General features: G+C 44.1%; 1 protein-coding gene and 1 long non-coding RNA gene across 20 annotated transcripts in view; one reads left to right on the top strand and one right to left on the bottom strand.

Annotated features, from left to right (window-relative positions):
- Usp24 (ubiquitin specific peptidase 24) overlaps positions 1-11,162 on the bottom strand; it is a 138,899-nt gene extending 127,737 nt beyond the window's left edge. For 3 of the 5 annotated variants that reach the window (XM_087214685.1, XM_004869638.4, XM_087214686.1), the window contains exon 1: positions 9,985-10,459. In XM_087214685.1, the coding sequence (XP_087070811.1) occupies positions 9,985-10,299 (315 nt within the window). In that variant the 5' untranslated portion in view covers positions 10,300-10,459. Of the gene's footprint in view, positions 1-8,304; positions 8,533-9,984; positions 10,460-11,032 lie in introns of those variants that run through there. The other 2 variants (XM_087214687.1, XM_087214689.1) reach the window with 2 other exon arrangements.
- Positions 11,163-11,284: 122 nt separating this feature from the next.
- Positions 11,285-13,362, top strand: part of LOC101700290 (uncharacterized) — a 100,445-nt gene continuing 98,367 nt past the window's right edge. For all 15 annotated transcript variants that reach the window (XR_015452565.1, XR_015452564.1, XR_015452562.1 and 12 more), the window contains exon 1: positions 11,285-12,269. This is a non-coding gene — a long non-coding RNA (uncharacterized LOC101700290). The remainder of the gene's footprint in view (positions 12,270-13,362) is intronic.

Here is a 13,362-nt window from a genome sequence, read left to right as displayed (position 1 = left end):
GATTAAATTCCATCACAGAAAATTCTTGAGGCACTACTTGAATGCGTTTGACATATGTAAGCTCTTTCATATATACCTTTCCAAGGCTTCTAGATTCTGAAATCCAGTATTATAAATTATTAATTTGGGGCATAAGAAATCTTAACAGGCTCGAGGCTATAGCACAGAAAGGACAATGTCTGATTTGTTCATCACTGTATTTATTCAAGACCTATTTTAGAGCCTAGTATACAATAAATTTTCACTTTATTTATTTTTTGGGGGGTACCAGGGATTGAACTCAGGACCCTGCACTTGAGGCAGGCAGCGGCATCAGTGAGCTAAATCCTCAGCCCCTACAATAAATTCTCAATAGAAACCAATGAATGGCTATTTATTAAGTGGGCTATTAACTATTTTGTGATCCTGACATTTTCAGGAGGTCTGTTGTTACACTGGAATTTTATCTTTTATCATTGATTAATATAGAGTTTTTATTCTGAGAACTCTTTATTTTCCATTTAATAAAAAGAGCTGGGTATGGTGGCCCACTCCTGTAATCCCAGCATCTGGCAAGCTGAGGCAGGAGAATCACTGCAAGTTTGCGGCCAGCCTGGGTTACATAGCGAGTTCAAGGCCAGCCTGAACTACATAGTGAGACCCTGTCTCAAAACACCCCCTCAAAAAAAAAAAGAAAAGAAAAAGCTGCCCCATCCTTTGTAACTCTGCTGGCCACAGGAACACAGGCAACAAGGAAAGGTTGTGCTGACCGAGTGTATATTTGTACTCCATCCCTTTGGCCCAAACAAAAACACAACCTCTAAAGACAGATGTTTTCTTTTATTGTTTGTTTGGTTTGGTTTTTTTTCAGTACCAGGGATCAAACTCGGGTCCTTGCGCTCAGATGTTTTCAAAATACAGTCACAAATCTTCAAGAGTCTTCAAAGGTGGGCGGGTCATCCAAGCAAGCTATGATCTGGATCTGAAACGTCCCACACAGTCCTGTGTTTTAGGCTTGGCCCCCAATGCAGCAGTGTTCAGAGACGGGGCCCTGGGAAGTGACTGCATTGTGAGTGCTCTAATCTAACCCAGCAAGGGATGGATGAACCCACCAAAGAACTATAGCTTTCATGTGCTACTGGGATGTGGTGAAACCTCCGGGTGGGGATCAGTGCAAGGTCTCCCTGGCCCCTTCCTCTGTTATCCCCTCTCCCTGCTTCCTGGCTTCCAGGAGGTGAGCAGCTCTGCTCCACCACACGTGCTCTGCTCTGATGCTCTGCTTCACCTCAGGCCCAGAAGCAATGGTGCCCTGAGACCACAGGCTGCAAGCTCTGAAACCAGGACCTAAGGGAATCTGTGCTCAGGTGTTGATTCATTGGAAATTTTTATTAGGCTGATTTTTTTTTCTCAGGTATTTTGTCACAACAATGACAGCCTTACTACACAAAAGGTCAATCAAAACACGCTGGAGTTATACACACCAATGTCCTAAAACAATTAACAGGCAAAATGCTAAGATGTTGGGAAGAGATGGGCGAGCACGCAGAAAAGGAGCAGAAGGGAGCAGAGCAACTAACTAAAGAAGCTTACACTGCTGCCTCAGATCTGAAAAGTCCTGCTGAATCACATCTTCTGACAGTTAGACATAACTATACAATAACCAGGTAATAAAACATGAACTCTACAAGTTTTAAAAAATAGCTCCCAATTATGTGCTAGGAAAGTAAAGTTTTTTCTAATTTTGGTTAGATAAAATTTAATTTTCCTCAGGCGCAAAATTCTCAAGTAATTCTCTAAGGATCACACAGTAACACTTCAATCTTTCTATGACTTGCATTTTAATGGGCAAATGCAAGAGTTTGGTTTGTTTTTATTTTACGTTTAATAAAGTTCGTATACTTTTTAAAAACTCATTTAAGAAAACTTTAAATTCAGAAGACTATAGTTCTATCACCCAAAAATAATAATGTTTTAGCATCAGGTTATTTTAAAAATTATGTGCATATATTTACATGTACATATAAGAGGTTCCATAGCTTTTAATTTCTCAAAGGTGTCAATGAACAAAAACAATTAGCCACAGATATATTCTAAAATGCTCATTCTTTAGTGGAAAAACTGAGGCTCTAAAGCTGGGCCTGGTGGCACATGCCTGTAATCCCAGCACTCAGGAGGCTGAGGCAGGAGGATCGCTGAGTTTAAGGTCAGCCCGGGCTATGTAATGAGTTCAAAGCCAGCCTGAAATACATAGCAAGACCCTGTTTCAAAAAACAAACAAAAACCACCATGACAACAACAAACAAAATAAAAACCCCTGAGGCTCTGAAAGGTAAACTGACTTGCCCAGTGATATAGGAAGCAGCAGAACCCTGAGCAGAAATGCAGTCTTCTAAATCCATGGTTTAATTCTTCTTCAAATACCATCTGACTTTTTATTTCATTTCATTTAAGATTCTCTTTCCACCTATCCATTTAGTTATCTCTCTAGCCAATCAAACACTATTATAAGCCAAGAGTAGTAGAGACGCTGATATAAAAAGTCCTGCTTCTCAAGCCTATTAGGAAGAGAAGATATATACATGTAAATAAATGCACCATTTGTCTAACGGAAATGCCAACATTACTTTACTTGGTGTATGCGCAAAACAAAGTTGGGAGAGTGCAGTGGTGTGAGACAAGTGCGCCTTAATGAGAAGTGGCACATGAGCTAACCGTGAAGAGTTAGTGGTCAGCAGATGAGAAACTGGGGAAAGGAGAAGAGTTGGGAAGTAAACGCACCTAACCTGCGAGAGAGAACACAGAAAGGAAGGCAGGGCTGTGACCAGAGAGATTAAATTGGAGAACCTAATACAACAGTAGAGAGTTTACCTTTAGGAGATGAGGAAGCCAAACATTTATGACCAAGGTTATACCTTCAGCAAGGCTTGCATTTTAGGGAGATCATTCTGATGCCACTGTGAATTGCACATAGAAACGTAAGAAAAGGGACATGAACCAAAACCAGAGCAGGGGACAGAAAAGGGCAGGAATGACACCAAGGGTTAGAATTAACAGGTTTTTCAATAAGAAAAAAAGAGGAAACTTCTACAATAACAAAGGCAAATGTTGGAAGTGTTGCCATTTATAACATGGGGTACTTATTTCCTAGGAGCTGAAATACATTTTAATCACCACCAAAATGCTTTACTATAGATTTTCAAGCACAGGTTTCAAAACGCAATTCAATTTTCAACCAAAACTGACAATATAGAGAAATGGAAAGAAAAGCAAAAGAAATGCTGATCTGCTTATGAGAAAAGAGATTTAAAAGCACATTAGGAAAAAAAAAAAAGCACATTAGGCAGAAACTAAAAAGTTCTGGCAATAGAATACTTACTAATAAGTCCTTTTTTTTTTTTTCTGGAAAAGACTTTAATTTCAGAAACTATTTTGGAAACCAACTGATAATGTAAGCATCATCTTACCTATTAAATTGTTTTATATAATATTTCTATGTCGATCAAACTCCACAATACAAATACCTGGACAGACACTACAGGAAAGCCAAATGTGGGCTAGAACAAGGGTGCTCCCTTCAGGACCGGGCAGACTCTGGCGAGCACCTAGGACATTACTTGTCTCCATGAGGCCAAGCAAGTCTTCACCTCAGTCCTAGAAAAAGGTTCAACAGACCTCTGTACCACGGCTGAAGCATTTAAACTTCTGAAAAGATTACCACAGTAATATTTCAGCTTAACTGTGTTACCTCTTTCCTCAGAACAAATAAAAACAAATCAAGTTTACAGTATAGATCTGACTAACTAGTTCAAGGAATCATCTCTGTAGGAGATTGCATTTCCTTCACACAAATACACATGCACACTCACAAACGGAGAAATAAAGCATGTGAGCTATCAATGAAAGGAGCCAGGATTCTCACCACTGGACAGAAAAGTGAACCTGTAAATATAACACAAAAACAAACTAGGGACTGGGGATGAGCTCAGAGGCAGAGCACTAGCTTAGCACAGGCAAGGCCCTGCTAAATAAATATCCTTTGCCAAAAACTCACCACAGACATTATAAACAACAATGTCACCTACAGGAGCATAACAAAAAAACTGACTGAAAAATGGAACAATACTAAACAATAAAAATTCCTGTAATAATAAGTGACAATTACAAACTTAAAAAAGCAAACTAAAACTCCCTACAAGGAAAGAGGGGAGGAAAGGGAGGAGGAGGAGGAAGAGGAAGAGGAGGAAGAGGAGGAAGGAGGAGGAAGAGGAGGAAGGAGGAGGAAGGAGGAGGAAGGAGGAGGAAGGAGGAGGAGGAGGAGGAGGAAGGAGGAGGAAGGAGGAGGAAGGAGGAGGAAGGAGGAGGAAGGAGGAGGAAGGAGGAGGAAGGAGGAGGAAGGAGGAGGAAGGAGGAGGAGGAGGAGGAGGAGGAGGAGGAGGAGGCGGAGGAGGCGGAGGCGGCGGCGGCGGCCACATTGACTCTTCTGAAAATGAACCATGACTTTCTGAGTAGAACCTCTGACACCTGCTATCCTCAGACTGAAATGTCCTATCTGAATCCTCAGGAACCTGAAGTGTATTATTTCTTCTTCACATGTCCAATGATCTTCATTTTTCTTTAAACTAAACCTGGCTAAAAGGTATTACACACCCCCGACCCTTCTTAAACAGCTCAGTACTGTGGCTTTTCTTGGCTGTGTGCGGTATCCTCTCAGGGCTATGACGCAGCACCTGGAGCTGTTCTGCACGCACTGCCGCCCCCCCCCCCCCGCCCACACGGGCCGCCTGCCTCTAAGGGCTCGGTCCCCTCCAGCAGCATGGAGTGGCCACTGGTGCTTTCCCCACTATCAAATGTGAGCACCTCCAAGTGTTCCTTGCCTCACGTTCAGACTATAATGTAGGAAATCTAACATTAAAACTCATTTGAACTGTGTTTAAAAGTAAAAATTTAAGGGCCAGGGATTTAGCTCAGTGGTGCCGCTGCCTGCCTTGCAAGTGCAAGGTCCCAAGTTCGATCCCCGGTACCAAAAAGAAAAAGTAAAAATTTAAACAAAATACAAAACAGTGAAATGCATGAGCTCTGGGGCATTAAATCTGTGGGGGTGTTTTGGAATGATTCAATTTCACACATTTACGTGTTTACTTATTTCCCTCTGGTGTTCCAAAGCATGAAAATTTTCCTAGAAAACTGAACTCTAGCTTTGAAAGATCCTACTTATCTTTTGAAATACTTCCTTACTAAAAATGAAAAAATTAAACTTTTCACACTCAGATTTGAATGTCATTTTTGAGCAGTAAGTGTAAAAATATGTAAGTACATTAATGCATTTTCTTGTTACAGCTAAAATAATCTCAAATTATTTAAGTATTATTATATTTTTCTAATACTGAAATTACTCTGAAGTTGTAAGCTAATGATGTGGTGCTGTACAAAGTGGTCATGATCACTATGATTTCACTAGAAACACACATTACAGACACAGAAGGGCACTTCCTCCACGCCAAGCTATAGTCACTCCATGAGCAAATGGCTGGGCGCTGACCGGGTGAGGCTCCAGCTCTTAGATGGACTCAGACCCAATTCCCTTCATCTTCCTATTCCCTATTTTTATTTCATCTACTTTCAACTGATTTGGGCAATTTTTTAAACTTAAAACATAAATGTTTTTAAAATTAATATATAATTATTTTTAAAAATTTACCAAATCATAGTAAATCACAAACTACAGGTCCTATATTCAAATTACTAAGTTAACTAAAACATACTTGTTTGACATTTATTCGCTATTCAAATGTGCTAGGACTGCTTTATTTCAGGAAAAAAGAAAATAAAATTTAATCTAAACCTTATTTATAACTACCACTAACTACTAAAGGTGGGGCAAGGGGTAAGTTAAGGAACTTAACATTAATGTGACTTTTAATTTTTAAGTGATTTAACTATGTGAGAGGAGGACCAACTTTGGAGCGCTCAATCTCAAAAGCAAAAAAAGCAACAAAATCTTGCATATGCTTCTGACAAAATACTTCTAGAAGGAATATACACATTAAAACAGGAACAACCCCAGGAGTTCACAATATTTGTCAGATGATAGTATTAAATGTTACTTCTGAGAATATTATCAGAACTGGATGGTTAGGAAAGGTATTCTTTCAGTTAATGTGAAACTCCTCGCAAAAAAAATTCACTTCCATATTTTCTAAAAAAAAAAGTGAAGCACCTTTAAAAGAATAAGGTACCGTTCATAACTGTCAAGTTTTATTAAGATGCCCAGCGTACCTGATTCAGATTTCTACTGACACTCTACCTGGGCAGGATCACGAGGACCAATTCTAGGGCTCTGTGGAGAGCAGAATCAGGGGCCAGAGCTCAGAAGTGGCCAGAAAAGTGGACATTAGCCACAAGGCCAAGTGAAGAGCTCTGACAGGGGCTGGGCCTAGCATCACACCTGTAATCCCAGCTATTCAGGAGGCTGGGGAGGAGGACAGTGAGTTGCAGGCCAGCATGGGCTACACAGTGAGACTCTATCCCAAACAAACAAACAACAACAACAAAAGAGTTCTAACAATGGGGTGTTAAGACCAGGAAAAGCTAAAGCTGTCAGATCTCATTCTCTGCAATACTAGAACAGACTCCTACCTGCCACCGAATGGTTTTAAAGTAACAATAGCTTCTCAAAGTCCTAGAGACCTAGAGTGAGACTAAGAACTACATCTACATCCACAGTGTAAGTACGAACACAACACAGCTTTTCTGTAAAGCAGTATCTTTACTTAACTGGAGGATATTTAAAAGGTAGCTTTCTATGCTGTGCCATGTGTTTTTCTGGATAATTGGGTCTCTGCAAATGTAGTCCTGCTTCAACTAAAACAGAGGTTAACTGCTTTTACTTTTCCAAATTTTAATTTTTAAACCAAATCCTAATTATAGCAGGGCTCCCAATTACTAAGCTGACCTCCCTAACTAGCTACATGACCTTGGGAAGTCACTTTTTGTAAAATGAGAGCCTAGGACTAAGATGTGCTAGAGTGTTCTGCTCACCACTCTAATCTCTGCCCCTGGGGCACGGAAGGCATTAACTAAACGAGAAAATCACTGCAGTCTCTAAACTACAAATACAAAATAAACATATTAATTTTCCTTTTTTCTTTTGTGTGTTGGGGATGAAATCAGAACCTCACATATGCTAGGCAAGCATTCTAGCACCCAGTCCTCATTTTTTCTTTTTAACCAATTGATTTTATTCTGTGTATTCTCAAACATTTTTAAGAGGACATTTGAAATTGAAGTGCTCAAAAAATAAAACAATTTTTAAAAAAAGAAATTAAAGTGCTCTATCCAGAAAATAAGAATATATAATTTAGGGCCGGGAATTTAGCTCAGTGGTTCTGCCACCTGCCTCACAAGCGCAAGGTCCTGAGTTCAATCCCCAGTACCAAAAAAAAAAAAAAAAAAAAAAAAAAAAATATATATATATATATATATATATATAATTTAAAATAAGTGTTGAGAGATAAAAAGGGTAAACTGTTTAACAGTTGACAACCTTCACACAGCTTTTCACTCTTTTCTTCTTTCCCTTTAACCCATTACTGTTTCTTGTTCCTTTTCCGGAAAGGCAGGCAACTGGTAAGGAGAAAGGGCACTGGCCTTACAGTGAGAGGCCCGAGTTCCAGCCCTTTCTCTTAGCTGGCTCTGTAGGGACAAGTCATGTCCCCTTTGGGGCCTAGGTTCAGTGGTTTCACTGCCTGCTACGCAAGTGCAAGGACCCGAATTTTACAGTACGGAAACAACAACAACAACAACAAAAAAACAGGAGAACTAAGCTAATTATTAATTTCTAAAGTCTGCTTTAAAAACCTATAGTTCTACTTTCATTCTACCCATTATTTGAGTCCCAGTGCCTTGATTTGGTTCTCACATCATTTCTGAACTTACAGAGTAGTCTCAAAACCTGCCTCCTTTCCTTCTATTTTTCCTTGTTATCAGCCCTAAAACTGTGAGTTAAACATTGTGAAAATCACACTGACTTTTGATGTCAGAGAGACTTGCATTCAAGTTCAAGCTCTGGCGCTTGTAAGTAATTACATCCCTAAAATGGTTATGTGGGAACTGTCTCACTTAGGACTTACAAAATGTACAAACAGCAAATACAGAGCCTGACACACTGGATTCTCAACAAATAATTAGGACCTTTCCTTATTTCCCAGAATCAAAACCTCTACACCTTCCCACCATCTACCAGTAAGATGCACAAGCCCCACGGAAGGCGCGCATGGGATTTTTAGAACCACACAGGCAAACTCTGAGTTAAATATTCTCACCCACCAGGCTCCCATGTGTCAGGAAAGTGCCAGCCTGCGATTCTGCCCCTTGTACTGTACCATGGGTAGGGCAGCCCCCATGACCATCTTCTGGAACTCTCAAAAGTAAACGGAGCAGCCTCCCGTAGGCCAAATCCACAGGTCAACGGAAAATGAAGACTGACATTGCTTCAAAAAGAAACCTGACAGCAAATTCAATCTCGCTTGGCCATTCACCTACAAAAAGCCACTCCCAATTCTCTGCAGAGCACTTAAATGTACAGGCAGCAAGCTAACCTTACACCACCAAGTATTGTAACTGGATTTTCAATCCTTAGAAACAAATGTTATGACCAAAAAACAAAAGTTCTCACATAATGGACACACACTGAGCTCTGTACAGTTACACGAACGCCTTTAGAAAAAGCGATGGCTTTCTTGGTTTCAAAACTGGGTCGAAACTAGAAGGGACAAGGGGAGGAGTGATGGGGACTGGCAACAAGAAGCACATTTCTTAAAGTGACCTAAGTACAGTTACTTGGCTATATAGGAATTTTTTTAAATTCTCAAAGCAGGAATAACATCAGCCTTTACTTCCACATTTACTGGGAAACAGAGGGCCACCTAGCGAGTGTATGAAAGTCTGGAAGCCAAGAAACCTCTCACAGAAACCTGAGGGTTTTTTTTTAAGTGCCACCTTCTTTCTCCAGCTACTTCAGCCCGAGCAAGTGCTGCAAAAGTGACGGTACAAGGACATAACATTACTCAGAACTCAGAAGGCTCTGCGTGATGAAGAATTATCCGGATTCATTTCTCTGGCTAAAAACACAAACCCACTTATTGGAGACCTGTGGTTAAGCCAAGCTTCTCTCTTGGACCCCGAAACGCACTCTCCAAACAATCTGACCGAAATTCCTTCCAGGAGCTACCATTTTTCTGCAAAATAACTAATCCCAAGCACTGTTACTTCTGGTTGGTCTTTTCACTTTATTTTTGTAAATGTGCTTTCTTCCTGCTCAGAACCGTAACTAAAGAGGCCTACAGAGCTACCAGCCTAGACCACCTTCTCCAGATTCCCCCTCACCCTTCATTTATTTCCCCGCCCCCTCCACGCATGTCACCTTCACTGTGGCTACAAACTCATTTCAGGCTTTCTCTACACCCTGACCCAAGTTAGGTCCCAGCTTCATCCTCCAATTCCAGTCCTTAGCACTGTCTGGTCCCTCCTCAGCTCCGATCCCTGCCCAGGCCTCTTCTCGGTACCTTCCCTCAGTCCAAGCCCCACTACTGCCTCACAACCAGACCTTATCACAGCAGCGCCTCCTCCCTCGCCTTTTACCAATTCCAGTCACTCCTCGCCCCTGATTCTTCATTTAGACCCTGCCTAAGGTCCTCTCCGACCCCTGACTTTAAAACCCCAACGACCGCAACAGTCCTCTCTCTGACCCCTAGCAAAGGCCGCCTCTCTGTCTGGCCCATCCTACTTTCCCCCTCTAAAGCTGGATCTCCCCCCACCTAGGCTCCACCGAAACCTGGCGCCAAACCCGGTGCGGCCCGGCCCGCGCACCGGCACCCTCTCCTGCCCTCCCAGCCCGGGCGCGCGTGCCCAGGCCCTCGCCATCGCGGGGGCGTCGCGGACCCCCGCCCACGGCGCCCGCGTGCTCGGCCCGGGGACCTCCGCGCACCGCCCGCGGGGTGCGCTCACCTCTGCGTCCACGACCTCGTGGTAAGCAGGCGGGGGGTCGAAGCCGCCCCCCGAGCCCACGCCGCGCGAGGGTCCGCCTTCGCCGCCGCCGTCGCCCCGCGGGCCGCCGCCTCCTCCCCGTCCGGGCCCGGGGCCGCCGCCGCTGTCCATGGGCTCGTAGCCGCCGTAGTCCAGGCCCGGCCGCTCGTTGGTGAGCAGCGCCACGGCCTCGTTAATGTCGTTCTTGGCCAGGCGCAGGGCCTTGCGGATGGCGGCGGGGTCCGAGAATCCCATGCACAGCAGCGTGGTCATGTGCTGCTCCTCCTCCGACTCCATGGCTCGGGGCTGCGGGCCGCGCCGGCCGGCGAGCGGCGGGGCTGCCGAGTCCCCGGCCGGGCCGGGTGTGGGCGCAGGCGCGAAGGGCCGGGGCGGTGGGGCGCTCAGGCGCGGCGGCGGCGCGGCCCAGCCCTGCGCGCCGCCATGTTGCCCTGCGCCACCTCCTCCTCCCCGCGGGGCCGCGCCGCCGCCGCCGGAAGCCGCTTCCGTGCGCGGGCCGCCGGGGCGCGGGCGGGGCGGCTCCCGACACTGGGCGGGGCGGAAGGGCGGCCCGGGCCGGGAAGGACCTGCGCGGTCAGCCCCGCTCGCCGCCGCAACAGGTCCCTTCGCGCGCGCCGGGCCACACAGAGGACCAGGTGGTGGCGGGCCCCTGCGACCCCGGGGGCCGGCGCCGTCTGCACCCGGTCCGAGGTGTCCCACTCCAGAAGAGTCGCCCGTGACCACCGCGCGACCCCAAGTTTACCCCAGGCACTCTCGACCTGGAGCCGTCAACCTCAGCAATACCTCAGTCGTCTGACGGGAACTCAAAGGTTGACTGACACGAATTGAGCTTCCCTGCCCCCACCAAACCTGACTGGACTTTACTAAAATCCCCGCAGTGTAAAGTCTGTATTTTCCAACCCGAACTCGAAACCCCAGTGCTCTCTGGAAAGCTCCCCGGACACGCAGCGCGCTACCCTCCTCCAGCCAGATGCACTCAAACTTCTGGACGTCGGCCCCTCCTGATACTGACCACCAGCCCACGTTGCTCCCTCAGTCTTTGGCTCATGGGGTGCACCACAACCCTGTTCCTATTCTCCAGCGTTCCTCGCCCCCTTTGAAAGGTCTACTTTTGCTTTCTCTTTCTGCTTGGCGTGTTGGCGTTCTGAGGCTATTAAGCCCTAGCCTTCGCTGTTTTGCCCCTTCTATGTCTTCCAACTCTTGCATCTTCTAGGCTCTTCCCCACCTTCTCCAAACTCCTGCTGCTTTTTCCCGGTCTCTCTGTTAACTTGCTAACTTCATTCATCTCTCAGAGCCTTCATCCTGGCTTGTTCCTCAACCTGAAGTCCACCAACTAGACACTCTCATCCTATCAAACCGTCTGTTTCCAGCCCAGCACTCACTAAGATTTCCATGTACCCCGTACCCCAAGCCTTAAATTATTGGCAGTAGCCAGGAATTTTCCTTCAATTTTTTCTACTAGTATCTTTCCCCCTGGACCATGAACCTTTCTTGCCTAATTACTTGCCACCATGTTTCTCAACGCCAGCATTTTAAAGGCTAAATTATAAAGATTAGGCCTCATATCCAGAGGAAGTAAAAGTCTCTTCATTTGTGAATGAAAATTACAAAAGAAATTCTTCCGTTTCTGAACATCAATATAAAAAGTAATCAGCTTGGGAAAAAATGCTTATAATTGGATTGGGTCCCAAAGTAGACGTTGAAAGAGTGATATAAACATCTAGTACCAGTGAAGTTTTCAGTGTCTGTATCTGGTGGACAAAGGAAAAAAGTAAGCTCGTTCTCTGTAAGCAGCCTGTCGTACAGCGCATATCATCATGCCATTGACCAAGAGCCAGGTTCTGTTCTTGGCACTGGTAATGTGAGAGGGAACAAAACAGACAAAGATTTACCGTGGCAAAACAAGAGCATTCACTTTTGCTCCATCTTTGAAGTGTTAACTCCGTGGCTAAATTATGAAAAGAGCTGCAAGGGGAGAGAAGAAGAAATTGACTCTAAAATTCGAGGTGAAACTGAGCGGTAATGAGCCTGGGGCCCCTATTCAGATGATACATCAAAAGACTCATCAACAGTGGCAGGTTTACAGAACTCTACTGAGGAAGCTGTGCTTGACTAGGAAGAGGAAGCAGAGAAGAACAAAGTCTGTGATAAAAAACTGGAAAGGAGCCACAAAAGGCTACAAAAAAACAAGAAAGGCCATTTTCGAACCAGATCCTGGTGTGACTGAAAAGCCAGTGTCATCTGAGGATGTAAGTAGTAAAATCACACTGTTCTGCATGTGGGAAAGCAAGTGAGCACTTTAAGTCCTATTGAATTGGGATAGCATGGGTGGGTACTAGGGAATGAATATTCATACATCTAATTTACATGTTATTTTTATTGCAGTAAAATCCAGAAAATGTTAAAAAGATTTAAAAATATTTTAAGTTACATTCGGTTTACATATATTTTTCTCTAGAAGGGTTCTAAAGAAAAAGAAAAAATATAGCTAGGTCTAGAAGTGTGATGGACTATTTTGAAGACAAGGCCTGAAAGTTTCTAATATTAATTAGTAATTTTAAAATTATTTATTGAATGTCTGTTTTGAGCCAGCCAGAGGACTAGGGAGACGTTTGTGAGCCAGACATGCACAGTTTCTGTCTGCCCTTTTGGAACTTCTTGTCTATAAAAGGAGATAGATAAATGATAATCATAAAGTATGATAGATGCTTTGATAGTGGAATTTTAGAGTGTAAGGGGAAAATTTCTTGCTTTTAGGTGGGGATGGTGGTAAATTACCAATCTAGGAAGTCTGGAAAGTTTCCCAGAGGAAATGACATTTAAACTATAAAGTGACCAAAAGTAGGAAAGCCAGGAAAAGGAATATGGGATGAGGGAAGAAGGTTCCAAAGGATAAGAATAACATGTCTAAAAGGTCTTATAGTGGGTGAGAGTAAAGCAATTCAGAGGAACCAAAAGCAGCCAGAGTAGGGCTGGAATGCATCCTTCTAGAGAGGCAAGAGTGAGAAAGGAAACTAGAAAGGTAAACATCAGATCCAAGAGGGCCACGTGAACTACGATGAAGAGTTTGCACTTCATACTGAAGGAATGGGAAGCCACTGAAACATTTATGCAGGGAAGTGAGGTGATGTTACTTAATTTTCATTTTGTTTTGGGGTTTTTTTGTTTTTTGTTTTGTTTTGTTTTGTTTTGAGAGAGCCTCACTATGTAGTTCAGGCTGGCCTTGAACTCACTATATACCCCAGGCTGGCCTCAAACTCACTTCGATCTTCCTGCCTCAGCCTCCCGAGTATTGGGATTACAGGCATGCACCACCACACCCAGCATGTTACTTAAATTTTA

The sequence above is a fragment of the Heterocephalus glaber genome, unplaced genomic scaffold (assembly GCF_053883595.1).
Source record: "Heterocephalus glaber isolate CG9 unplaced genomic scaffold, H.glaber_assembly_v1.0 deba00001447, whole genome shotgun sequence".
NCBI classification, from domain to species: Eukaryota; Metazoa; Chordata; class Mammalia; order Rodentia; family Bathyergidae; genus Heterocephalus; species Heterocephalus glaber.
The sequence above is the reverse complement of the archived record's forward strand: the minus strand, read 5'-3'. Positions and strand labels throughout refer to the sequence as shown.